Source organism: Canis lupus, chromosome 22 (genome assembly GCF_048164855.1).
Source record: "Canis lupus baileyi chromosome 22, mCanLup2.hap1, whole genome shotgun sequence".
Taxonomy (NCBI): Eukaryota; Metazoa; Chordata; class Mammalia; order Carnivora; family Canidae; genus Canis; species Canis lupus.
This window is the reverse complement of record NC_132859.1, coordinates 21,892,261-21,918,151: the sequence shown is the minus strand read 5'-3', so window position 1 is coordinate 21,918,151 and position 25,891 is coordinate 21,892,261. Positions and strand designations below refer to the sequence as shown.

General features: G+C 44.2%; 1 protein-coding gene across 1 annotated transcript in view; it reads left to right on the top strand.

Moving 5' to 3' along the window:
• Positions 1–1,770: 1,770 nt before the first annotated feature.
• The window catches only part of TF (transferrin), a 25,586-nt gene continuing 1,465 nt past the window's right edge, over positions 1,771–25,891 (top strand). The window contains exons 1-16 of the mRNA XM_072792680.1: positions 1,771–1,929; positions 3,870–4,042; positions 7,406–7,514; positions 8,309–8,479; positions 9,217–9,364; positions 10,199–10,254; positions 10,799–10,977; positions 11,741–11,918; positions 13,305–13,459; positions 15,012–15,102; positions 15,765–15,803; positions 17,385–17,540; positions 19,817–19,961; positions 21,062–21,126; positions 24,315–24,499; positions 25,677–25,866. Of these exons, the coding sequence (XP_072648781.1) occupies positions 1,887–1,929; positions 3,870–4,042; positions 7,406–7,514; positions 8,309–8,479; positions 9,217–9,364; positions 10,199–10,254; positions 10,799–10,977; positions 11,741–11,918; positions 13,305–13,459; positions 15,012–15,102; positions 15,765–15,803; positions 17,385–17,540; positions 19,817–19,961; positions 21,062–21,126; positions 24,315–24,499; positions 25,677–25,866 (2,083 nt within the window). The 5' untranslated portion in view covers positions 1,771–1,886. The remainder of the gene's footprint in view (positions 1,930–3,869; positions 4,043–7,405; positions 7,515–8,308; positions 8,480–9,216; positions 9,365–10,198; positions 10,255–10,798; positions 10,978–11,740; positions 11,919–13,304; positions 13,460–15,011; positions 15,103–15,764; positions 15,804–17,384; positions 17,541–19,816; positions 19,962–21,061; positions 21,127–24,314; positions 24,500–25,676; positions 25,867–25,891) is intronic.

The window sequence follows — 25,891 nt, the reverse complement described above, 5'->3', positions numbered from 1 at the left end:
AACTTCCAGTTATATTTATCCTTTTTTTAAAGATTTTATTTATTTATTTATTTGAGAGAGAGAGAAAGAGAGCACATGAGTGGGATGAGGGGCAGAGGGAGAAGCAGACTCCTTGCTGAGTAGGGAGCCTGATGCGGCGCTTGATCTGGAACCCCAGAATCAGGACCAGAGCCGAAAGCAGATGTTCAATGGACTGGGCCACCCACCCAGTCAATAAATAAGAATATTTATTGTTAATGCAAAAGATTAACAAATGAACATTCACTACTATTTTGTATGAGGATTGGCACTGTTTCCCACTGGTCTGTAGGCCAGAGAGACACAGGTCTTGCAGAGCCTCTGAAGTATCCTGTGGGAAGATGAGGAACACCTCAAAAAGGGTGGGGTGGAAAAGGGGGTCCTGGATACTTGTGACTCTCTGCCGTATCCTTTCCTTTTGGCTTTTGTGGTTTTCACGTGCCAGGAAACTGGATGTACAGATTACATGATGGGGTTTAACTCACCAAACCTCATTAAACGCACAAATGCCTTAAAAACTTTTCCGCAAAAAACAAAAACAAAAACAAACTAGAATTAGAAGATGATTCTGATAACACAAACACAGGTGAACAAAAATAAAATGACAATACTGACATCTTCTAGACCTGGTATAAATTAATGGAGATAGAGCCCAAAACCACAATCATCTGATCAGGTAACTTTTAGAGAACCCTAAAATTATCTTGATTGTTTTCTGGAGCATTGATTTTTATCTACTATCAGAACACTTGCTCTTTCCCCAGGTGTAATATTTTGCCTTGAGATATTGAGGGTATATACAAAGCAGATTAAACAAAGGAACATTTACAAAAAGAATGTTTCATCTTTGGTGCACTGCTGTATACATTTCTGTTCCTCACATGGTTGAAACGTACACGATATATTAGCTTAAAAAGTACACACTTAGAGTGTACAAGCTCACTATATTTCCTGGAGGTGCACAAAGCCAATTGGAAACCATTTAGCTGGAGGGAGCCAGCGATGACCCAGAGCATTGAGACCAAGCCACATCCTCTCATAGTCCCCTTCCCTTGCTTTGAACCTGTGTGTCACTTTGTTCTGGGTCTCCAAAGTCTTGATCACATTCCTGGGTAACTTCTTGTGGAAGAGAGTTTGTCTCCTCTGTGACTCTGTCCTTAGGCCAAGGTGTCCAGCTGGCTGCATGGAGGGAAGGAAGGTTTGCAGTCCAGGAGTCTGTGTTCAGCCAGTCATATGGGGAGAGAGCAGTTCCTCAGTTGGGAGGGCCTTTGACAGCCCAGGAACAGGGTTGCTGGGGACACCTGGGAACGAGTAAAGGGTGTTGAATTTATCTTTGATTTGAGGCCAGCTTTTTTCTTCTCTGACACCCTCTCCCAGGAAGGTCTTTGCCTGTCATTCTGAGCGTGTAGGCTGGATCTGGGGTAGTTCCTTCCCTCTTTTATCCGTGGAATGAACACAGGACTGGTGCAGGACTAGCTCTGTCTGGCATCCTGAGATTCAGGAGCAGAGCCACCCACTCCAACCCCTCCTCCCCGTCCCTGTCCGCAGCAGCCCTGCTCCTGGCACTGAGCGCGCAGCATTAACAAAGGGTTGATTTTTCTTTAATTCCCTTACAATCAGCATTTTTGTGCTGGATTCCATCCGTGGGTCTTTCCAGAGCTCAGGAAATGAGGTGATCGGCCTGGGGAAGGAATGAAGGGGGGTGGTGGTGGTGGATGAGGGTGATTGGGCAAGAGGGCTGCGCAAACACAGGAGGTCAAAGATTCCGCTTGCCAGCTGGGCCGGAGATAAAGGGGCCCGGGACGCCGGGCGGCGGCGCAGAAGCCCACAGGTCTGTGCTCCAGGCTCCTAGCCACAGGCCCAGGAAGATGAGGCTCGCCGTCCGCGCTCTGCTGGCCTGCGCGGTCCTGGGTGAGTGCGGGCGGGCGCGGGCAAGGCGCGCACAGTCGCCAGCCCCGCAGCTCTTTGCACCCTCCGCTCTGCCACACGGGCTCCTAGGTTCCGCGCTCAGCCTGGAAGCCAGAGCATTTCCTCCTCTCTTGCCCGTCGCATCCCTGCACCTGGTTCAGCATTGCCTTAGGTTCAGCTCTGCGCCGCCGGTGCGCAGCCGCTGCTCCCGCTCTTGCCTCTGCCGCCTTCCCGTGCCCTCCGCGCTTCCTTGCTTCCTTTTCTCGCTTTCCTCTTCCTCATTGTCCAGTAAGTCTTGTAGTATTAGAATAACAGCTAGAGCACTTCGGTCATGGTTTATCAGATCCCTTCTATGAGGCCTCCTGAGTCCAGCCTGAACTGCTGAACTTGGCATTTAAGGCCTCTGGGATCTGAGGGCGCCCCCACCCTTGGAAATCTGATGCCCCATGGGTGCCCTTGGCGCTGAAGATGTCCTGACAAGAAGCAGAGCCGCTGGGAGGTTCAGAACTTATTGAAGTCTGGCTTCTTGGGTCCTCACCAGTGAGAAGGGCAGTATTCCTAGCCTGGGAGGGTCAGGTGAGGGTAGATGAGACCAAGGATCCAGGCCCCAGTTGAGTGGGAGTTTGTGGCACACATCTGTGCTATGGGACCTGTCACTGGATGGTCTGGGCCATGCCCATCCTGAGATTAGCTCCCTTTGTCCTTTAACTTTTGCCTGCCACTCCTGGTGCATTTGTTGCACCTTTGGAACCTTGGGTTTAGTTATTTGTCTCTCCTGGAAAAGTTTACCCTTGAGAGTTGGCCCTGCATTACTTGCCTTTGCCCCCAGTCCCCTCCCACTCTCAAAGCATCTCTTAAGGCTGTGCAAGGTAAATGCAGGACTCAGAACAAATTCCTGCCCATGAGACCTCAGGAGGGGCAGGTTAGGGAGGGTCTGCCACTGAATCCTGATGCTTCCCGTGACTTCTCATGGGCAGAGAGGGGATAAAGGGTGGATGGGGCGGTGATCTCCCTGTGGCCCCTCCTTATGCGTCCTGGAGAACTATGCCCTTTCCTTTTCCTGCTTTGTGCTTTGTGGATGTTCATTAGCTTCCCTGAGTTAGCCCTGTGCTGTTATCCACAGAAAGTGGAGATGACAGAGGTCTTTGGGAGCAGAGCAACTACATGATTTTAATAGCTACAGACACGGCTCACTTTAGCTTCTCCTAAATGGCAGCCCAAAAGACTGATGAAAATTGAAGGAGGGGTCACTGGAAACAGAAACAGCCACTGAATATGTGGAGTTCTAGTTATTCCTGGAACAGAGGATGATAGATGAGTATCACTGGCAAATTCATTATCTCATCAATCATCTACCCCTACCTAATGACCAGGCAGATGGAAAATAACTCAGAATGTCATCTTTTGTTCCCTGGGCAGAGATGAAAGTCTGGGCCAGTCTCTAGGCCCAGGGCCTAGGCCAGTCTCTGCTACTAACAGACTGGGTGACCTTGGGTAAAAGCATCACTCTCTGAGCCCAGTTTCCATCATCTTTAAGATGGTAATTCCTACCTTGCCAGCTTCCCCAAATTGTCTTATGGAGCCAACACCTTCAAGTGGCTGAAAATACCCTGTCACACTGATAAGGCTTATGTCCCATGGCAGTCCCATGATGGTAAGATATGGAGGTAGAGAAAACAGAGAAAAGGAGATTACTGTGGTCTCCAGTTGAGAGCTGATGGTCAAGACAGCATCGCTCTGGCTAGCACAGGCTAGTTAGCAGGTGACTAGGAGGCATTAGGGTTTCTTCTCTTGTCCCCAGCCTCAGAAAGCAATGGAATCTGTGCTCTGGAATGTTAATGGGAGGAGTGGGAAGAGGACAGAAGGAAGTGGATGGAGACTTCAGGAGCCTCCAGAGGGTGCTCTGCTTCTCTCACGAGTATGACCTCTGGCCTCTCTCCTAGGGCTGTGTCTGGCTGTCTCCCCTGAGAAAACTGTGAGATGGTGCACTGTCTCAAATCATGAGGCCAGTAAGTGTTCCAGTTTCATGGAAAATATGAAAACCGTCCTTGAAAATGGTCCTTTTGTCAGCTGTGTGAAGAGAACCTCCTACCTTGAGTGCATCAAGGCTATTTGGGTAAGTTACTGTTTTCTAAAAGGGAGTGGAAGAAAATCCATACTTCCCCTTCTCTTCTGTCATTTTGGAACAACTCTTTACTCACAGGTAGGAGGCTAGTGTGTGGGACAGTCAAGCCCCCATGCTAATAAAAGTATTTCAGAAAGGGAAATTGGAGTGGTTATCCTTAAGCAGTCTTAAAGCAAAATCCAACACTTTCCAAAAACACTTCACTCCTTCATTGTTGTCTCTGCACATCAGAATGTGGGTCAGACCCTGTGCTGAGCAGTGGGGCTGCAGTGGTGAATCTAAACACACGTGGTCCTTACTCTTGAGGAGCTTACAGTCTAGTCAGGAGAGAAGAAAAACATGCAAACAAGTAAACTGTAATTTCAAATTGTGTGGATGTACTATGAAAGGAAAGAGTAGAATGCTTTGACAGAGACTTTCAGAAGAAAAGTTGTTTTGGCCTGGGTGTCAGGCACAGTCTCCCTGAGAGGGAAGCAATGACACTAAGACACCGAGGATGAGCATGGTAAGCCTGCTGGGTGCCATGGGTAGAATACGGCAGGTAGTGAAGAAAACTTTATGCAAAGGGCCTGAGACAGGAGAGCTAGGCTTTTTGAAGTCACTTTAGGGAGGTCGGGGTGACAGGAGTTAGAGCAGGCGGGAGACTGGAAGGAGTAATGAGGTGGGAGAGATAGACTCAGCCAGATGGAACATGAGTCACTGAAGGAATGGTGGTTTGGTAAAAACAACTGGTCTGTGTGTGTGTTTTTAACTGGACCTCATGCTTTAAATTATAAGCCTTGAATTATGATATTTGTTCAGTTTTAGTCCATGCATGCCCCCTTTTTATTTTTAAATGTTGATAATATAAAATAGTATTATCTATGAACCTAACACAGGTTCTCAAAACTTCATCAGTGCCAGTAGCTTACTTCTAGGGCTGCTGTGTGGCAGCACTGGATTTTATGGGAATGGCAACCATTTAGCGTGGTATAACCCACTGACCCTACTTACAACTACCGAGTGTCTCTCTGTCCTAAACAAACTGAATCCTACAACTTTCTTGCCCTTTATTTGAATTTTAGGATGTATATAGGTATGTGTGAATGACTGCACAATTGTGATTCATAAAAATTTCATAAACATGGCATTACTATGTGTTGTCTTCTTGTTTTTCCCTCCTCAATGTCATGCTAAGATTTACCCACATTGTTGAATATAGCTATTGTTCATTCATTTTCAGAGTTCTACAATAGCCCATTATGTTAGTATAACACAATTTATTTTTTCTTTTCTTGTCATCAGGCATTTGGGCTGTTTCCAGCTTTTTGTTATTCTAATCAGGGCTTGACAAATATTTTTATACAAATCTCCTGCAGCACAAATATTAATAGTTTCTCTTGAATATATGTATATAGGAACATACATATATATGTTGTGCCATGGGATCTGTATTTGCCTTTTAAGACAATGACAACTATGTTTGATTTTTTAAAGAATTAAAATGTAATTAACATACAGTGTATCATTAGTTTCAGAGGTAGAGTTTAGTGATTCATCAGTTGTGTGCTTATTACACGCAATAATACCCAGTGATTATTACATTAAGTGCCCTCCTTAATGCCCATCACCCAATTATCCCATCTACCCACCTCCCCTCCAGCAGCCCTCAGTTTATTTCCTATAGTTAAATGTTTCTTATGGTTTGTTTCCCTCTCTGATTTCAACTGATTTTATTCTACACTCCCTTCCCCTATAATCCTCTGTCTTGTTTCTTAATTTGCACATATGAGTGAAATCATATAATAATTGTCTTTTTCTGATTGACTTATTTTGCTTAGCATAATACCTCTAGTTCCATCCAGGTCGTTGCAAATGGCAAGATTTCATTTTTTTGATGGCTGAGTAATATTCCATTGTGTGTGTGTGTGTGTGTGTGTGTGAGTGTGTGTGTGTGTATGCACATCTTCTTTATCTATTCTTCTGTTGAAGGAAATCTGGGCTCTTTCCACATTTTGGCTATTGTGGACATTGTTGCTACAAACATTGGGGTGCAGATACCCCTTCAGATCACTATGTTTATATCCTTTGGGTAAATACCTAGTAGTACAATTGCTGGGTTGTAGGGTAGCTCTATTTTTAACTTTTTGAGGAAACTCCATACTGTTTTCCAGAGTGGCTGTACCAGCTTATATTCCCACCAGCAGTGTTTAATCTGGAAGCCAATTCAATGAATTCAATGTGGTTCTTTTTTTAAAAAAAATATTTATCCATGTAGTTACTTTTATTTCTTAAAAACAAACAAACAAACAAACAAACAAACAAACAAACCCAGATGACCTGAATTTAAATCCCAGCTCCATGACTTATTAGCTCAGTAAACGGGGGAAGTGACAAACTTTCTGTGCCTTTGTTTTTTAATCTACAAAATGGAGCTGAGTTGAATAGTGGTGACTTGTGACATGTCTGAGTAGTCCATTAAACAAAAAATGAGCCATAATAGAAATAATAATCAGCCTTTAACCCTTAGTTCATAGTATAAGTGAGAGGTAAAGCCTAGAGGAAGTGCCAAATTCTTGAACAAGACTCTTGCAGTTATTGGTTCCCAGTAGAAGCAAAAGTTCTGAGTACTAAATCAGAGTGGAGATAGTGTTTTCAAGGCTCCCCTCCTCCATAAGGAGGGTTTCACAGAGTACCTGAATAAGATCTCAGGCGAAGTCCCAAGATAAAAAGATTACCAAACAAAAGCAACTGGGCTCACAATGTAAATATGTGTAAGAGCATGACTGCAACTTCCTTCAGTATCTGTTGTGCTTGGGCAGTATGTCCAGTCCAGGGTTGGGGGACAGCTTTCTCCCATGAGATGTGCCAGGAAGAAAGCTTCTCTCTCTCTCTTTAAAGATTTTATTTATTTATTCATGAGAGACACACAGAGAGGCAGGGACATAGGCAGAGGGAGAAGCAGGCACCCTGCATGGGAGCCTGATGCACAACTCGATCCCAGGGCCCCGGGATCACCCCCTGAGCCAAATGCAAGATGCTCAACCACTGGGCAACCCAGGCACTCAGGAAAAGCTTCTCTAATTCATATTGATCTTGAAAGATCACACATAAGTTTCTGGGGCAAGATCCAGACTCCTTACCAGGGGAAAGAGAAACATAATCCATTCCTTTCTCTATATGGGAGGAATAGGAATATGGTGGCCAAATCACCAGGGAGGTGGAGTCAACTGAAGCCCATGGTGTGGTGTGTGGTTGGGCCAAATTGAGGGTTCTCCTGGCCCCAGGTCCAAGAAGCCCTGCTAGTCACTCACTTGTCCTTGGACCTTCCTCAAAAGTAAGGACTTCATCAGGGTTTGGTCTGTTTCCTTTCAGGCAAATGAAGCAGATGCTGTGACACTTGATGCAGGTTTGGTGTTTGAGGCAGGCCTGAACCCCTACAACCTAAAGCCTGTAGTGGCAGAGTTCTATGGGAAAGATAAGCGTAAGTTCTTCCTGGGGACCCAGGATTTTGTGGCTCTTTTTCTCTCCTGTAGATGTTGAGTTTGTCTTGTTCAGGCAGGTAATGGAGATTAAATACTAATGAACATTCCCCATTGGGTGTCAGTGGGGAACGAGAGGCCCAATATATCAGCCACCACAGGCACAACTCAGTGCCTCTGGGGCTTGATGTTGGGGTTGAGGACTGGTGCTCCTGACACTTCTGGGCCAGGAAATGTGCTCCCTGGAGAAACAGAGCAGACTGTGTGCAACCTGGCCTGAACCACTGGGGTTTAGAGCTCTGTAAAGAAGCCCTCCAAGAACCACAGGTGCCACACACAGAGAAAAGATCACACTACAGTACATACTTGGAGCCCTAACAGCCTTGTATCTCCTCTGAGAGCAATCAACTATCCCTGGGCCTGTGTCAGGGAACAGGAAATACTTAGAATGATTGTGGTCTCTGTGCCACAACTCCAATTTCCTGGTGGGCTTGAGTTGGTAGGTGTAGGCAAACACCCTGCAGGGCCATGGTGGGCAAAAAGCATTTGGGCCATATGTGCATGTGGCCTTCTTGCCCTTGTGTTTACTTGGACCGTTATTACAAACATTCTTTCTGCAGTCCTTTCTTCCTCATGCAAATCAGGTTTTCCTGATTTCACTCTTTGGGACCCAACCCAACATAAATGTGCCCTGTGGATTCCCTTTCTCTACTCAGCAGCCCAGTGGTGATGAGCAATATTTCCCTATGGCCCAGGATAAGGGTCCTTTATTCACACCATCTCTTTGCAATTAAAGAAACCCGCTATTATGCTGTGGCTGTGGTGAAGAAGAGCAGTACGTTCAATCTGAATCAGCTCCAAGGCAAGAAATCCTGCCACACAGGCCTTGGCAGGTCTGCTGGGTGGAACATCCCCATGGGCTTACTTTATTGGAAGTTGCCAGAGCCACGTGAATCTCTTCAGAAGGGTAAGTGGGCAAGAGAGTGAGTCCTATCAAGCGGACCTAGATAGGCCACACTGGGGGTCACTCAGACACTATCAGGTGATCATGTGTGATGAGTCTGGAGGTGGAGGTGGGTGGTACATCAGCTTTAAACTGGTCAGTTCTAAAAACAAAACAAACAAATAAACAAACAAAACAACTGGTCAGTTCTGTGATACCAGCTGCCCTTGAGCAGTGTCAGCTGAGTTTTTTCTTCTCTAACACCCAACCAGAGGCTATCCTGAGGAATAGGGGGAAGGGCATCAAGCCCATCGGAGGGCTTCAGTCAGGACTGAGTTTGCTGGGCACTTCTGTTCACTTTCCTGGGGTTCTTTCCTGTCTGTGGCCTATGTGTTTCCCATTCTGCTAGAGCTTTTCTGGTGGCTATCTTTTGGCCATGAGCTTAGCCTGTACCTCTCTATGTGGGCCTCCCATCTCTCAGATATAACTCCCAGAGGAACTCTCTCTCTGAGCTGAGAGCTGTCCAGTCTGACAGTGACCTGAGATAGGCCTGGGGAGGGAAGTGGGGTGACACAGGTTAACTTGTTCCTTTTTGGAAAACCTTGATCTTGATCAGTGAACACACATAAGGGTGTGCTGAAACTGGGTATGCTGGTTTTGCGTTAGTCACTCTCTGTTCCCTAATGAGTCTAGACTAGGAGCTGCAATTGCCTGTGTCCAGGGTGGCTCATGGACTGCACTACATGTCTTATATTGAGCAGCAGCGTCCAGTTTCTTCACGGCCAGCTGTGTTCCCTGTGTGGATCGGACAGCTTTCCCCAAACTGTGTCAACTGTGTGTGGGGAAAGGGACGGACAAGTGTGCCTGCTCCAACCATGAGCCATACTTCGGCTACTCGGGTGCCTTCAAGTGAGTGAGACCAGCTGCTGCTCCATGGTGGCCAAAGTGTCCAAAGTCCTCAGGCAGGGAGACCCTACCTAGCCCACAGCAGAGCCCAGACTACAAAAGGTGTCCAGGAGACAGTCCCCTCACAGTGACTCAGTGATCCAACTGGGACTCTCTAGGCCAGGCCAGTGCAAATGCCTTTCATGTGACATTTGACAAGAGAGCCCCTCTCCTGGAGATCTTTTCTATCTCCCCAGAGCCCTTGAACCTGTCCAGTGTGTCCTCTCACTGGATTGGGGCAGAGTCTAAGGGAACAGGCACATCCTTAGTGTCTAGTCCACTCTTCAATGACTGACTGCCCCTCTGCTTTCTATTATAGCAGTGTCTCCTGTTCAATGCAGTGGCCTCTCTCCTGCCTTCTCTCATTGCCCCTCTCATGACCTGTGCAGACAGCCCATGTGATTAATTTTTCACTCCCTCTTTAACCTTGGTTATATCCTAAAGTTTGACAACCAGCCAAGGGACATTGCCTCTCTCAGGAGACTCTTTTTATCTTCCCTTTCAGAAATTTGAAAACTCTTTTCTGTATTAAAATATCTTCAGTGATTTTTTTTTGCGACTTTTGGGCACAAATGAGGGATTTCTAGTTCCTGTGAGCTCGCACCACCCCCCTTTAGCCCCCCCCCCATTTTAGTGGCGTATCGGTGCCCCATAGTGCTTCCTCAGCTGTGGGTTGGCACAGGAGCCTCCACCAGTCTCTGCCCTTGTTCTAGGGCTGGACAGTGTGATTAGATGGACCCTGAAGCCTGAGAAGAAGGGCCTGCCATGCAGGAATCCCAATGTATTTCTTTCCCACAGGTGTCTGATGGAGGACGCTGGGGAAGTGGCCTTTGTCAAGCATTCAACAGTGTTGGGTGAGTGACAGGAGGATCTGCACATCCCCTCCAGGCAGTAGACTTTCTCTTGTTTTTGTTTGTTTTCTCCTGCACCCCTTTCCACAGGCAGTAGTCAGATATGAGCAAACTGTATTCCTCCTTTATCATTGCTTGGGTTTCTACTTGTGCAGAGTTGTGTGCCTATACGGTCCCCACCTGGACTCCTGGGCCTCTTTCCATCACTCAACCTCCTTGACATGGGGATCCTGCATCCTGGTCAATGTTGCCACAGCAAGGGATTGTGGGCATGGGCAGGTTAGGCTGACCTTGGCCTGCAGTTGGTCTACTGAGATGAGACCTGTGGTGGGGCAGGCACCCCTGTACCAGGCACCAGAAGCTTTTTTGCCTATAACTGGTTGTCGGATCTTGATCAAGTCAGTTCCCTTATGTGCTCTGGCCCTCAATGCTCTAGGTATCTCAGCTCGCATGTTATGATGCATTGGGATTGCAAGGGATGGGGAGAGGGACTATAGCTCCTAACAGTCCTATCTGCAGTTGGCTCATCTAGGCTTTCTTCCCTCAGAGAACCTGCCAAACAAAGCTGACCTGGACCAGTATGAGCTGCTCTGCCCAGACAACAAACGAAAGCCAGTGGGGGAATATAAGCAGTGCTACCTGGCCAAGGTCCCTTCCCATGCTGTTGTGGCCCGAAGTGTGGGGGGCAAGGAAGACTTGATCTGGGAGCTTCTAAACCAGGCCCAGGTACTGAATTCACTGTCCTCCCTCCTGCTTAGTGGTCTCTGATTGGATTTGGGGCATTTTCCTACATTCCCTTCTTGTCACTATGGAATTCCTTGTTTTTAGGACATAGTGGGAACTGTGCCACACATCATCCACTTGTCTAAAAGTACTCAATAGGGACTCAGAGTTGCACAGAGCTTAGTCCTGCATTATTGCCTGTCAGACCCTTACATTTTGGACTAGTGACATGGAGATGCTCCTTAATGCTTAATTCTATTCCTTTCCATCTAAACCAGGGCTCCTAGGCCAAGGGAAATACCCCATCCTCCATCAGGCCTTCCATGACTTCCCCGGAAGGAAATGATCTTCTTCCTAATGTCCCTCAGCCTGACTGCAAGGAATCCACACACAGCCAACTTTACTTCCCTAGAGCAGCAGAATGCATCCAGCCCTCCCATCTATCTATCAAGAGTTTAAGTGGTAACCACACAGTGTCAGCCTCTGAAGGAGTTTGTATTTCTTAGACTCAGTGAGCTGTTAACCCAACCAGGGAGACAGGCACAGAAACCTATCCTGTGAAATAGGTTCTTGCATGACCGCAAGAGGGCTGGAGTAGGAATGATGGTGCTGGGTGGGAAAAAGTAGGCCTGACTGCCCTCTCTCCTGGAATCTAAGAATGTCATGGTTTTAATTTCATTTTCTGGGGTTTTTGTTTTTCCTCAGTCCCCTTTTGCAGTATTCCTTGTTGCTGTAGCCATTCACTATTGTGTTTTACTATATACAGGAACATTATGGCAAAGACAAATCTAAAGTCTTCCAGCTCTTCAGCTCACCTTTGGGGAAGGACCTGCTGTTTAAAGACTCTGCCGAAGGGTTTTTTAGGATTCCTCCTAAAATGGACACCTGGCTGTACCTGGGATATGAGTATGTCACTGCTCTTCGGAACCTAAGGGAAGATGTGCGTAAGTATTGGGGAAGGATCATGTGACCCTAGGAGTCTGGAAACTTGGTGGGGGCAGGGACCAGCAAAAGATTCTTTCCAGGTACTGAAATTCACTCTACCTTGCTGCCCAGTGTCAGACTGATGCTAAATGGTTGTCATCATCATGAGATGCGCCTGGACATCACCAAAAGGCATTAAAGGAAATTCATGCTTAACATGACTTGGATTACTACTAGCATTATTTTCCTTGTATAAATCAGGGCCACTCTGCCCACTTTGTGAAGCCAATTAGCCTGGCACAAAGTAAAATAGAATAAAATTGCTAGACTTGTACATCTATACCCAGTATTATAATCAACATGTGCCCCAGTAAAGCTGGAGCCCTGGACCAGTTGATCCTGCCCCTGAATTTCCTTGGGTCATTGGGCATTTGCTTGATTATTCATTCATTCAACAGAATTTAGTCATCATCTAGCCATAAGTTGTGCTGGGTGCTAGGCATGCAATGGTAAGACAAATATATGCTAGCTTCTGTTGTCATGGAACCTTCTCACCAGTGGAGAAGACAAATGTTCAATGAATATTCACTCTGTTGAATGATTAAAAATGAGAGATTTGCTCAGAAGGGGAAACAAACACAACAAAACAAAATAGGAATTTTGAATAGGTCTCATTAGACCATGAAAATAAAGAAAAATAGATACTGGAGCTGCTATAAGGCTACTTTAAGGGAGTGATTTGAACTGAGCCTGACTGTTGAATAGATGTCCATCCATTCAGCAGACATTTATTGCACTGACAATGACCCAGGCACTGCCTTTGAACAACAAGAGTGCCATGGAGAGTAAGACAGGCATAGCCCTTGCTCTGGCTGAGCTTTTGTTCTCCTGCAGAGAACAGACAAAAAACAATGAACAAATAAATAAGAACAACTCAGGTGGCTGTTATTTCAAAAAGAAGAAAGAAAAAGAAGAAAAAGAAGAGGAAGAAAAGAAGAAGGGGAGGAGGAGGAGGAGAAGGAAGAAGAAGAAATAGAAGAAGAAGAAGAAGAAGAAGAAGAAGAAGAAGAAGAAGAAGAAGAAGAAGAAGAAGAAAGAAGAAAGAAGAGGAGGAGGAGGAGGACCACGACGACGACGACGACGAGGACAACCCCCAAAACAGCCTGAATTGATAGAGGGGTTGGGAAGAAAGTTGGCTTCTTGGAAGAAATTATTTTAAGTCATATCTAAATGATAAGACGCCAACAAAGAGATTGTTACTGCCTTTGTTTTCTATGATGAATTCCTGAAATGGGCTCTGTATATTGCTAGCAAATCCAAGCATTTTCAGGAGGATAGTAGCATTCATAATCACCAGGAACTTCTGGGGCCTCCTCCGAAATCTGGTTCTCTTTCTTATGCCCTAGGCCCAGATACCCCAAGGGATGAATGCAAGAAGGTGAAATGGTGTGCAGTAGGTCACCATGAGATTGCCAAGTGTGATGAGTGGAGTGTAAACAGCGAAGGGAAAATAGAGTGTGAATCAGCAGAGTCTACTGAAGACTGTATTGCCAAGATTGCGGTATGTCACTCCTGCCACAGTAGGGCAGTGTTTTTGCCACTGCTGCCTGCCTGTCCCTAAGGCTGAGTGAGTGTTCTTAGGAATGATATTAAAACCCATGTTCCCAGGAACCTTCCCTCATGTGGGAGCCCAGCCCCACAGGAGCTTCAGTACTTTTGAACTTAAGGATCTGAAGGGTTCCTTAGGGCTCTGTTTTACCCAGTGTTAGCACATGGTGTAGGGCACCCAGAGCTGTGTCTGCTTATCAGAGGCTGGACCATGGTGTGGGTATGCCTGAGACCCAGGGTGTGCAATGACAGGTGTGATAGGGCTGTGCTGGTTGTACAAGCAGGTAGAAGTTTAAAACATGTCCATGTTCGTTTTTAGAGTTTTGAAGGTCCTGAATGATATAAAAAAGAAAATGAGAAGTACTTGTAATCTTCTAACTCATAGAAAATTCTGTTAAATGGGATCATATAATATACATAATTTACTACACTTTTTTCACCTGATATCTAGTTAGCTTTTTCCATGTCACAAATCATTTTTTGAAAACATGTCTTTTATTTTTTTTAATTAATTTTTTTTTTAATTTGAGAGAGAGAAAGAGCACATGAATAGGCAGGAGTGGCAGAGAGTGAAGAAGAGAGGGAGGGAGAAGCAGGCTCCCTGCTAAGCAGAGAGCCTGATGTGGGGTTAAATCCCAGGACTCTGATCATGACCTGAGTTAAATAAAGGCAGACACTTAACTGACCGAGCCACCCAGGTGCCCTGAAAATATGATCTTTTAATGTTATAATATATTTCATGGTATGGATATGATGCAATCTATTTAGCCATTTATCCATATTATCTATAACATCATTTAGTGTGTTTCTGTCTTTTTTGCTGTTGTTTTACACATTGTATGAATTGTACTTGCACTTGTACTTTTTATCCATATAGTTTCCCACAGATTTGGTTACTTCTTCAGGGTGTATTCCTAGAAAGTATATTTCCAGGCTCCATGGAAAGCTTGGCAGTCTTGTGGAATTTAAGCATCTCTATAATTCAGGACCTATAAACTGGGAATTAAGTCATTCAAGAATATTTTACTCATTCATTTTGTCCACACCAAGCACTGAATAGCACTCAGCCACAAGGTCATGATTTAGGGCTAGAGCCCCATGAGGGGCGCTCTATGCCACAGACATGGCCTTGTGTCCCTGACTCCATTCATCTGTCTTACAAATCAGACCTCTTGGTGTCAGGAAGTTGTTGTGGAAATGTCTCTGGGACAGTGTATCCTATGAGAGGACAGGAGGACTAACTGTGGGTCTTCGCTCCTAAAGAAACTATGCAAGGCATCCCAAATTGATCCTTAGTTCATTATGATTTGGGTGAAAATGAGAGTACGTTTTATTTTCTCTGCTGGGTGTTCCTGCCTGATATGGAGGTCTGGTACAGCACCTGCTATCTCTAGGGGCCTTTGTGGCCTGTGCGGGGAAGGCTGCCTCAGGGAAATGACTGGAAGAGCAGGTAAGGACAGGAGATGGCCTCTTTTAACCTGCTGTAATGTGCTGTGTCTTGGCAGAAAGGAGAGGCTGATGCCATGAGCTTGGATGGAGGCTATATCTACATAGCGGGCCAGTGCGGTCTGGTGCCTGTCCTGGCAGAGAACTACAGTGAGTGGAAGGGGTCCCTCTCTGTGTTTTACTTCCTCTGATGGTAGGGAGAGAGAAGATGGGAAAATCATAGCATAATTTGCACCACATTGGCCAGAAAGTTCTTGCTTACTGAGCACCTCTTACTTCCTAGGCTCTGGGCTCCCTGATCTCTAATCCCCACAGTCATCTCGAAGGACAGAATCTTCTTTTTTTTTTTAATAAATTTATTTTTTATTGGTGTTCAATTTGCCAACATACAGCAGAATCTTCTATCACACCTTCCACCAGGGGGATTGGAGGCTTTGTGCTAAAAAGTTCCAGCTAAAAGTGACCTCTCTGCAGAGGACTGCTGGGTTTTTCAGCTGGGATTCCTGGCAGGTCTTCTTGCTTCCCAAGCTCACACTTCTCCTGTTGCCTTGGTGCAGAGATTCAAGTACAGTTGGCAGGGACCACTGTGGCCACAGGTCAAACAGGGGAAGAAGCTTGAAATTCACAATTTTGGACTAAATTCCAGAGACCAATGAGCAAAAGTGAATTTGTGTAATCCAGACAGCCTGGACTGTTTAGGAGTTGGTGAAATGTAGATGGTCTTCCCGGCTCTTTTTATTCTGAGCTGCACATGGGAATGGCATGACTTCCAAAGAATGAATGTTTAATGACTTCTTCATTTTCTCCTCCAGAAACTCAGGGCTCTACATGTAGCAACACAGCAGAGGAAGGTGAGTTGGGTTTGGTAACCTCATGAGTTTAATTCTTAATTGCTTTGGGGGAAAGGGTAAGGTATGTTTATTTTTAAAGATCTTATTTATCTACTCATGAGAGACACAAAGAGAGAGAGAGAGAGGCAGAGACATAGGCAGAGAAAGAAGGAGGCTCCATGCAGGGAGCCTGATGTGAGACTCGATCCCGGGACTCCATGATCATGCCCTGGGCCAAAGGCAGACACTTAACTGCTGATCCACCCAGGCGTCCTGGATGAGGTATGCTTAAATAAGGCAATGGAAGAGATGCAATTTTAGAATGCAAAAGAACCATAGAAAGATGATGATTAATAATAATGGTTACTCTTTTACACTTACCATGACTTGTACACAGGATTTCTCATTTAATCCTGTAAGTGGTACCATAAGTGGTACTGTAAGAAGTACTATAAGTGGTACTGTCATCCTTTAAGGATACCTAAGAGAACCAACAGCTCACAGAGGTTACAAGTTATTTAGGCTCCTATATACAGCAAACAAATTCACACCCTCCCCACCACTCCCAATTGCACATTACATAAGGCCTACACAGTTTTAGATGAGAGTTACCCCAGCCAAGGAATCTTGCTTATGCCCAGCAGGGCGCAGCAGAGAGGCTCACACAGGCAGATGTCTAAGAGCATGAAATTACCCAGCCTCCCACCCAGGGCTGGACCCAGGAAGCCAATCTGGCTCTGAGCCAGTGCTCTAGTAAGGGGTGGTTCTGGAAAGATGGGGCAGGAACAAGACAGGAAACCTTGCCAGGATGATCACTGGGTCCCAGAGCCCCAGTACTCAGTTAGACCTCTCTGGTTATTTTCCAGCCACTTGTGGGCAAGTCTATTCTTGTAACTTCCCCTATTACAACCTCTCATCCTCTCCCCCCCATTCTAGGAGCCAGGCTCTTTAGCTGAAAATGGAAAGACCTGCTCTTACTCCATGGATGCTAGTGCTTCTCTGTTTTCTGCTGTAAACAGCTGACTGAATTAACTAAATTAAAAAGCTGAAATCATGGGTTGATCTCTCTGCAGTTTTAAGGAGCAGCATGTATTTTCTGCTAAAGATGGCAGCTGTCTTGATTTTTGAATTTCTGCTTCACATACTTATTTTCATGCAAACCTGTATTCCCCATATCCAAGGCACCTGGTCAGAATATTCCCTGTAGTTTACTGGTCATTTACTACTCTTTCCTAATTGTTACTGTATAAAATGTTGAGAGTCACATGTGCTCTTCAGTATCCATTCCTGGGATATTCCACAGTGAAGGCTGAGTTGCTGGTTTATAACTTTAGTAGTTTTATGCATTTAAGGAAGGATTATATACCAGCCATTGCTCTGTTGATGACGTTTTCTTACTATTTTGTTTTTAAAGTTCAGAATCATCTCCATCTGACAAGAGTGACTGGTACCTTATCTCAGTCAGTTATTGGGAAGACCCTTTCAAAGATAGAAGGAATGATTCAGGATAATTTTGCTTTCACAAAGAGATGGCAGGCTTTGATTGCAGACATATATTCTGGAGGGCGTTAATATTTTCTTTTTGTGATGTCTTTCTTGTAGGGTATCTTGCTGTGGCCGTAGTTAAGGAATTAGATAAAACCATCTCTTGGAATAATCTGCAAGGCAGGAAGTCCTGCCACACTGCAGTAGAGAGAACTGCAGGCTGGAACATTCCCATGGGCCTGCTCTACAACAGGATCAACCACTGTGAATTTGGTAAGCGAATCCTGGGAGGGTACTGTGATCAGGACCTGGCTGGAAAGAGGTATTCTGGGAAAAGAGTAGTATGGTACAAAATGCTGTGGCTCTGGTTCTACAGTAGTGAAATTTGGTTAAAATGAACCTCAAGGAGCTATCTAAAAGAGATGGTAGGGCTGGACAGCTGAATCAGAATGGTTCTTTTTGGATGCATATGTGGCTTAAGTGAAATATATATTTACTTTGATCTCTTATGAAAAGGACCAGGTGAGCAGTCCGTGACTGATAGGGTCACAAGAAGCTCAGGCTCCTTCTTTCTCCTCTAACGTTCTGAGCATGAGGCCTTTATCTTCAAGGTCAACTATGGTTGCCATCACATCCATGACTCAGGTAGCCTCAAGGAGCAAGGAATAAGGGCAACTTGAAGTATATGCCATCTGCAGTCATTCTATTAAGGAGCTATTCAGGAAATCTAAATCAGTTACTTCAGGTAACATTTCATTGCTAAAAACTCAGGCACATAGTCCCACTTAGTTGTAAAAGAGGTTTGGGAATGTCATCTTTTATTTGGGTGTGTCTCTGTCCCAAATAAAACTAGATCTTTGTTCAAAAATTTAAAATAGAACTACCATATGATTTAGCAATTTCACTTATGGGTATTTATCAAAAGGAAATGAAAGCACTAACTGAAAAAGATATATGCATCCTTATGTTCATGCAGCAGTATTTACTAAAGCCAAGATATGGAACCAGCCTGAGTGTCCACTGATGAATGAATGGATAAAGAAAATAATAAAATAGGCTTTTACTCAGCCATAAAAAGGGAAGAAACCTTGCCATTTGCGACAACATGGATGGACCTTGAGGTTATTATGCTAAGTGAAATATATCAGGCAGAGAAAGACAAATATTGTATAATCTCACTTACATGTGGAATTTTAAAAAACCCCAAACTCCAAGATACAGAGAACAGACTGATAGTTGCCAGATGTGGGGTGGGGGGATGGGCGAAATAGGTGAAGGGGCAAAAGGTACAAATTTCCAGTAAACTAAATAAGTCCTGGGGATGTAGTGTACAGCATGGGGACTATATTTAATAATACTGTATTGCATATTTCAAAGTTGCTAAGAAAGTCGATCTTAAAAGTTCTCATCACAAGAAAAATATTTTATAAGGATGTGTGGTGATGGATGCTAACCAGACTTTTTGTGGGGACCATTTTGCAATATATTGCAACATCAAATCATGTTGAACACCTGAAACGGATACAATATTATAGCTCAGTTGTATATCAATAAAAAATGGAGAAAAAATTAAAAGAATAAAACAACTAGGTCTTTGTTACTAAGGGACAAGGGGAAATGGCTGTTGGGTGGGCAATCCTTCCTACAGGCTTTCTAGGTAATGTGAGTGTTTGGGATCCTTGGATCTCTTTAAGGTCTTGGCAGTCTCACTGAGTGACTTCCCAGCCCTTAGGCCCCTTCAAAGGGATGGGAATCAGTTTATTTTCTGTGTCCTCTGAATATCTTCAGGTATGTAAAAAATATATGTTTAAGTTAACCACAGACAAATGTTTTCTAATGGTTATTAACATCAACTTCCTCCTTGCCACCCCCAAATATGTGCAACTGCTTTAAAAAGAGAGGCTTTTAAAGGCAGTTATGAACCAGACAAGTCCTGTGTGTGGGGACTTGGAGATGAGACCACATTTCTGCACTGGGGTGTTCTCTGACACCAATTTGAGAGGAAGCAAAGTATGGCTGGGGGTGATATCCAGAAAGCTCTGGCTCCCTACCAGCAAGGGCACTACCTCTGCTTTTCTGAGCCTCCTGGCAGTTTCACAGCCATGGGAGAGCAGCTGAACTGGGAGTAAAATCCCCCAGCCTTTAATTGAGTTTGGAGTTTTAAGTTCTATTAAAGTCTCTTCTGAAAAAAATAGCAAGGGAAGGGAACTTCTGGATACAGGTGGCACAGCCTGGGGAGTGAGACCTCCAATTTTATCTCTTTTAGGTCAATTTTCATGTAATTTCCCTTTCTTGTCTCTTTAGATAAATGGTGACACTATCACGGTGCCCATGGAATCCTCTCTACTTGAACTGTAGTGGTCTACTAACTTCTATTTCCAGCCTCAATTAAATTTCCTTTTAAAGCCTCCAGCCTGGCAGGTCCTCATTAGTGGCTGGTCATTGAATATATTTCACCTAGCCTGGGCCATACACACCTGTTATGTGTTAGATAAGGGCTACTCATATTGACTCAGGAGGAGCTGACTTCCTCTTGTCTTTCTGTCCAGATAAATTTTTCTCTCAAGGCTGTGCCCCCGGATCTATGCGGAATTCCAGTCTCTGTGCTCTGTGTATTGGCTCAGCAAATGTTCCAGGAAAGGAGTGTGTTCCCAATAACCATGAGAGATACTATGGCTACACAGGGGCTTTCAGGTGAGTCTTTTAACCCTAACACAAACATAATAATAAATCTAGCCTTTACAAGATTCCTTTTTAGGAACTAAGGTGAGGTTCTTATGTTCCTGGCCTGTTAGTGTGTCACATTTAGCAACCATATGCAGAACCCTGCATGAAGGAGCATCCAAGCCCCTCCAAGACACTCTCTTCAGAACGGCAGTACAGAGCAGATTAGTTCTCAAGAGGGGGCGATTTTCCCCTTAGGGGGGATTTTGGCAGTGTCTAGAGATGTTTTTGATTATTGAATGGGATTGGGTGCTACTGGTATCTAATTGGTAGAAGCTGCTAAAACATCTTACATGCATAGGGAAGCACTCTACAGAAAGAATTGTCTGGCTCAAAATGTTACTATTGCCAAGGTAAGGAAAACCTGCCTTGGTTGAATACAGAAGTCAGGAGTCTGGCTCATGCTCTTCCAAGCATCTCTGGTGAACCTACAGCCATTTACTCACCTGGTAATATAGAAAAATAAAATACATGATTTCTACATTCCCAGCTGCAATTCTATTTTATGAGTGTTTATTGCTTTTATAAAGACACCTGTGCACCTTATGACCTTATTACTTTTTAACTGTATTTTCTGACTCAGGCTTGTGTTAGTAGTTCAGGAGTCTGTCAATCGCATAGTGATACTGTAGCTGAAGTTCTCAGTAGTGAAGGAGAAAAGAAAGATTATTCTAATTCTCCAATTAGAACTACCTTGCAAGTTAGTGCAAATATAATTCACAGTCCACAAGTTCCCAATTTCTACAAAGCAGACTGTGAGTCAGGAATCACCTTATTGGTGATTCCCATCTAATATCTCTACTTATGGTAGGGAAATGCTGTAGCTCTACTGGAGAAACTGTGCCAGAATTTAGCATTCAGTGTGTAGAACTGAGATTGTATAACCACAAAGCAAATTGGAGGTTTTTTTTTCTTTTTCTGTGTTACTTATATAAGTAATTGTAAGATTAGTGATTGAATGGGAGTCACAATTGCTGATATCAATTGGTTATCTCTACAAGGTGACCCTCATGAATGACAGATGTGTCTCTGACCTCCTCTCTTCTTTCTCCCTGTCTGGCACTCTGCAGGTGTCTGGTTGAGAAGGGAGATGTGGCCTTTGTGAAAGACCAGACTGTCTTGCAGAACACTGGGGGTATGTTCACTTGCTCCTCTGTCCCCACAAATTGGGGTTTCTGGGTTCACTTATACTCATGATGCCTTTGTGGAAGTATTATGGTCTCTGTTATAGGCTCCAGAGCTCTGATTCTCAACCTGTTTGTTCAGTGAACAGAGAAGTGTTTATCTGGGTAGGCAGAACAGTAGGAACTGTGAAGTTCTGGTGGTCCTGAACTCTCTCCCAGGAACCTTCCCATGGGTGCAGACATTGCCTTTCCCTTAAATACTTCAGTGCATATTTTCTTACATACCTACAGTTTAATTACCAAGATCAGGAAATTTATCCTAACATGGATTTAATACTCATTATGTCCACATTCAGTCTTTGTGAATAATCCCCAAAAAGTCCTTTTAAACTATTTCCTATATTTCCTATATCATATATATATTCTAGATCACTGAAAACACTTAGAGACAATAGTGCACCAGTGGGAATGAAGATCTTGGATTCTAGAACCATTCTCTAATAGAAGGAGCCAAGGCCCTTTGGGAAAATAGCTGATTCTAGGGCTGGGGCAGGAAAAATATAAGGTGAGCCTGGAACATCATGTTGAAGATGTTGGGATAGGTCAAAATATACAGAAGCCATCTTTAAAGCCCTTCTACCAGCCAAATCTGGGACATTTTGGGCACTAAAAGAAATAATGGTAGTAAGAATAAAATAGGAATACATGAGTCTATCCTGATTAAACAAATGAAGGTGAAGGGAAAGATCTTCCTTATTGTAGAACATGAATAAATGTAGCAATACTTACAAAGTTTAAAAACTATCAGTGGGTAAATAATATAGTAATAATTGTTTCAAGCAAGAAGCATCAATGTGTACTAAAACTAGTGGGTGAATATTAGATGCTGTGGCACTGAAAACCCAAACAAAAAGTTGTTTAGTTGGTAAGAATTAGCACTCCACCTATCCTGTCTGTATCACTAACCGCTTAGAGAACCTGCTTTAGGCCAGGCAGATATTAGTTCACGTTCTTTCTCATGTCCCTTCTCCCAACCTCAGCTCTTCCCAGCAACTCATCTAGAGTGAACTCGCTCAGTACCAACTCCTCTGAGAAGCCTTCCCAGATGGCATGCCACCATCCTACAATGGAACCTTCTGTCCCTGTGGGTAGTATTATTGAGTTCATCTCATGCTGTAATAAACTGTGGCCACAGAAACTATTTGAGTTCTTTTTTCCTCCTCTTATATCCCAAAATTAACTATATAAGTGGCACACAGAAGTTGCTAAGGAATACTTGAAGGAATACTGTGTTGGCTAATTTTTCTTTCTTTATTCTCTTCTATTATTTTTGGCTTTTTCCTTTAAAGCCTTCCCTTTTTCCTACTACCTGAGTGTTACCCTAAGATTGTTTTTTGTCATCCCTTGAGATATATTTTAAGATTTTATTTATTTATTCATGAGAGACAGAGAGAGAGAGAGAGAGAGAGAGAGAGGTAGAGACACAGGCAGAAGGAGAAGCAGGCTCCATGCAGGGAACCTGACGTGGGACTCGATCCTGGGTCCCCAGTCACATCCTGGGCTGAAGGCAGGTGCTAGACTGTTGAGCCATCCAGGGATCCCCTATTTTTTTAACTCCTCTGAGTAGGGCATCTCTCTCTTGACCTCACCTCTCTACCCTGCAGCCAAAAGCTTACCAAAAGCCTTACCCCCCTGGCAGGAATATAGAGCAGAGGCCTAACGTCCTATCTAAATAACATCCTGGAGCCTCTATTTGCCATTGGTGATTTTTATATACAAAACTCACTGGCACTGCAACCTCAACCTCTGTTAAGTCCAAACTCCTCATATTTCTCACCAAATCCACTCCTCTTCTCATGGCCTCTGTCCTATTGGGGACTTCATCATATGCCGAGTCAGTCAGGCCTAGATTAGTCTCTCAGTGGTCAGTACATGTAACACATGTTACACACCTAAAACCATGCCTCCTCCAGCCAGCTTTCCCTGATGAATATGGTCTCACCAAGCTGGTTCAGCTCCCACAGCATTTACAGTGTGGTCCACAAAATATAAAGTGTTATTATCTGGATCCAGAATTATTGCTTTTGGTATGTATCCTATTTTCTCCCTCCAATAAGACTGCAGCTTATAGACAGCGTGCAACATAGTGTTGAGGAAATTCTTACATTATGAAGTGGAACAGAATTGGTTTGGAGAGAATGATGGTGGATTTCATTTGGAAGGAGCTGGGTTGGAGGTACTGGTAAGAAAGGGAAGGAGAAATGTTAGGTGAACAAAGATGTGTGTAGTTGTGGGAGAGACACAGGCAATTTTAAGTTTTCTATTAAAACTGTAAGTATTATTACATCTCAATAAAGATATATTTAAAAAAAAACTGTAAGTATTTATTTGGGAAGAGTAGGAAAAGAGGTATTTTTATTTTATATATAAATAACATACAATTTTATGATAGTAAAGTCATTTATTAGATATTCAACTAAAGAATTAAATGAAAAATAAATTAAGAAAAAGATTTACAATCCCGCCTTTTAGATGAGAACTAAAAACTGGGAAAACATACTTGAGAATTGCCTCTGGCAGAAGGAGTTGAAACCCTGAAAATGGGTGAGATTTTCTTTCTTTTCTTTTCTTTTTTTTTTTTTTTTAGGGAGAATACAGAAATGGTGAAGCTAGGGGCTGAGAACAGGATATGGATCTGTATGCACAGAGGCATGTGCACATTTTCATGTAGAACCAGTATGAGTGTATTAGATTAAGAACACTGGTCCAGTTTGCAAAAGGGCCTCTGGGAAACTTCTTTTGCTTGCTAATGCCAGATGGTATTGCACAGAGATTATCAGCCTGCTTAGAGGGTCACATTCTTCCTATTCTAGAGTAATAAATCCAGATGCTTTAGAATTTAGTAGAAATAAAAATGTTTTTGAACATCATCCAAGAATGTAGCTCGCTCACTTTCTCCTGTTTGGGTGGGGCAGGTTGGAAGGGGTGGTTGCTAGGAATTGAGTTTGACTTGAATCTGACCTATGTACTTGGGAGCATCTCTTCTTTTCCACATCACAGTGACCCCAGTGTGTGTACTTCTGCTAGCCAATGGCCCCAGGCCCTTCACATGTCAGTGGGCCAGTCAGTCACATCCTCTCAGTGAGGGCACCTTGACCAAACCTGTCAGGTGTAGCTGACCCACCTTCTCTGTCCCCAGGAAAGAACACTGAAGATTGGGCTAAGGATCTGAAGAAAGAGGACTTTGAGCTGCTGTGCCCTGATGGCCAAAGGAAGTCTGTGGACAAGGCTCCTGAGTGCTTCCTAGCCAAAGCCCCAAATCATGCTGTGGTCTCAAGGAAAGACAAGGCATCTTGTGTTAGCAAAATGTTACTTGACCAGCAGGTATGGACCAGCTAGGGCCTCCCATTCTTTCCTCCTGGGAGGGTGTGGATTATTCGGGCGAGTTTAGTGATCAGTAAAGCCCATGCTCCAGCATTCTTTTTCTGGAAACTAGAATTGAGAGGCCAAGGATTGCGGAACTGGATTTCTCAGGCCCAGCTCTGCTTATATTTCCAGGTTACTGGAGGTTAGTTCCCATGTGATTCATCTGCTTTTGGGTCCACACCTCTGCTTTCTTGCTTGCCTGTGACCTTGCTCTGTGGTACCCTCATTTTCTCCACCTCTATCTTTTTTGAAAATGAAGGCAAGTGATCCTGTGTGTCAGCTCTCCATGATATAAGTCATGAAATGTGGACTATATTTCTTTTGTTTAGAGAGACTGAGAACCTTCCAACAGCCAGAAAAACACAGGATCCCTATCCTCAGGGTGCTCGTCCTCTGGGGAGAACAACTGCCCCAGAGTCAGCCTTGTGTGTATGTAGGCGGGGAGGCTGCCTGAATACTCTAATTCTAAGAGTCCTTTACCCACAAATACTACTTCGCCCTCAATAACAGCTTCCTGCCTACCATTTGTTTTCTTTTCCTCTTTTTTAAAATTAAAATAGCATATCTTTGCAAGTCCTAAGGTAAATGATAACAATAATTATCATTTGATGAACATTTCTTAGGTACTAGATGGAATGTTAAACTTTCATACTCATCATTTCACTTATAATCCTCCAAGACCTGGAGTTAAGCCTCTTGCCCAACATAGGATCAAAGATCTAGTCAAACATGAGATTTCACAACTACCCATACCACCCTCTCGGGAGGGCTCACATTTTATATCTTTTTTCACACTGATACTTGGAAGGGACATGTTTCTGTCTTCCCATTTCCTGGAAGCAGTCCCCAAGGCTATAGCCAATGAAATGGGGAAGGAGTAACTGGGTGGGTAGGAGGGACTTCCTAGAGTTGGTGAGACCAGGATGGAGCCTACAGAGGATGCTAAAGAAAGCATGAAGCTGGGGCATGGAATGGGTGAATTCCAGGTGAAGGATATGGAAACATCTCGAGGCATCCTCTGGAGCTCTCTTTCTTCCAGGGGCTGGTTCCTAGCTTTTATCCTCCTCAACCCCATCTTTGTATTCCTAGCTGCTCACTGCCACAAGTCCTTATGCATCTTCCATCCATTTGACAGCTTTTGTTTGGAAGAAATGGAAATGACTGCTCGGGCAAGTTTTGCTTGTTCCACTCAGCAACCAAGGACCTTCTGTTCAGGGACGACACACAATGTTTGGCCAAACTTCCAGAGGACACAACATATAAATCATACTTAGGAGCAGAGTATATCACGGCTGTTGCTAACCTGAGACAATGCTCCACCTCGAGTGAGTAGGAGGAACAGCATGGGGG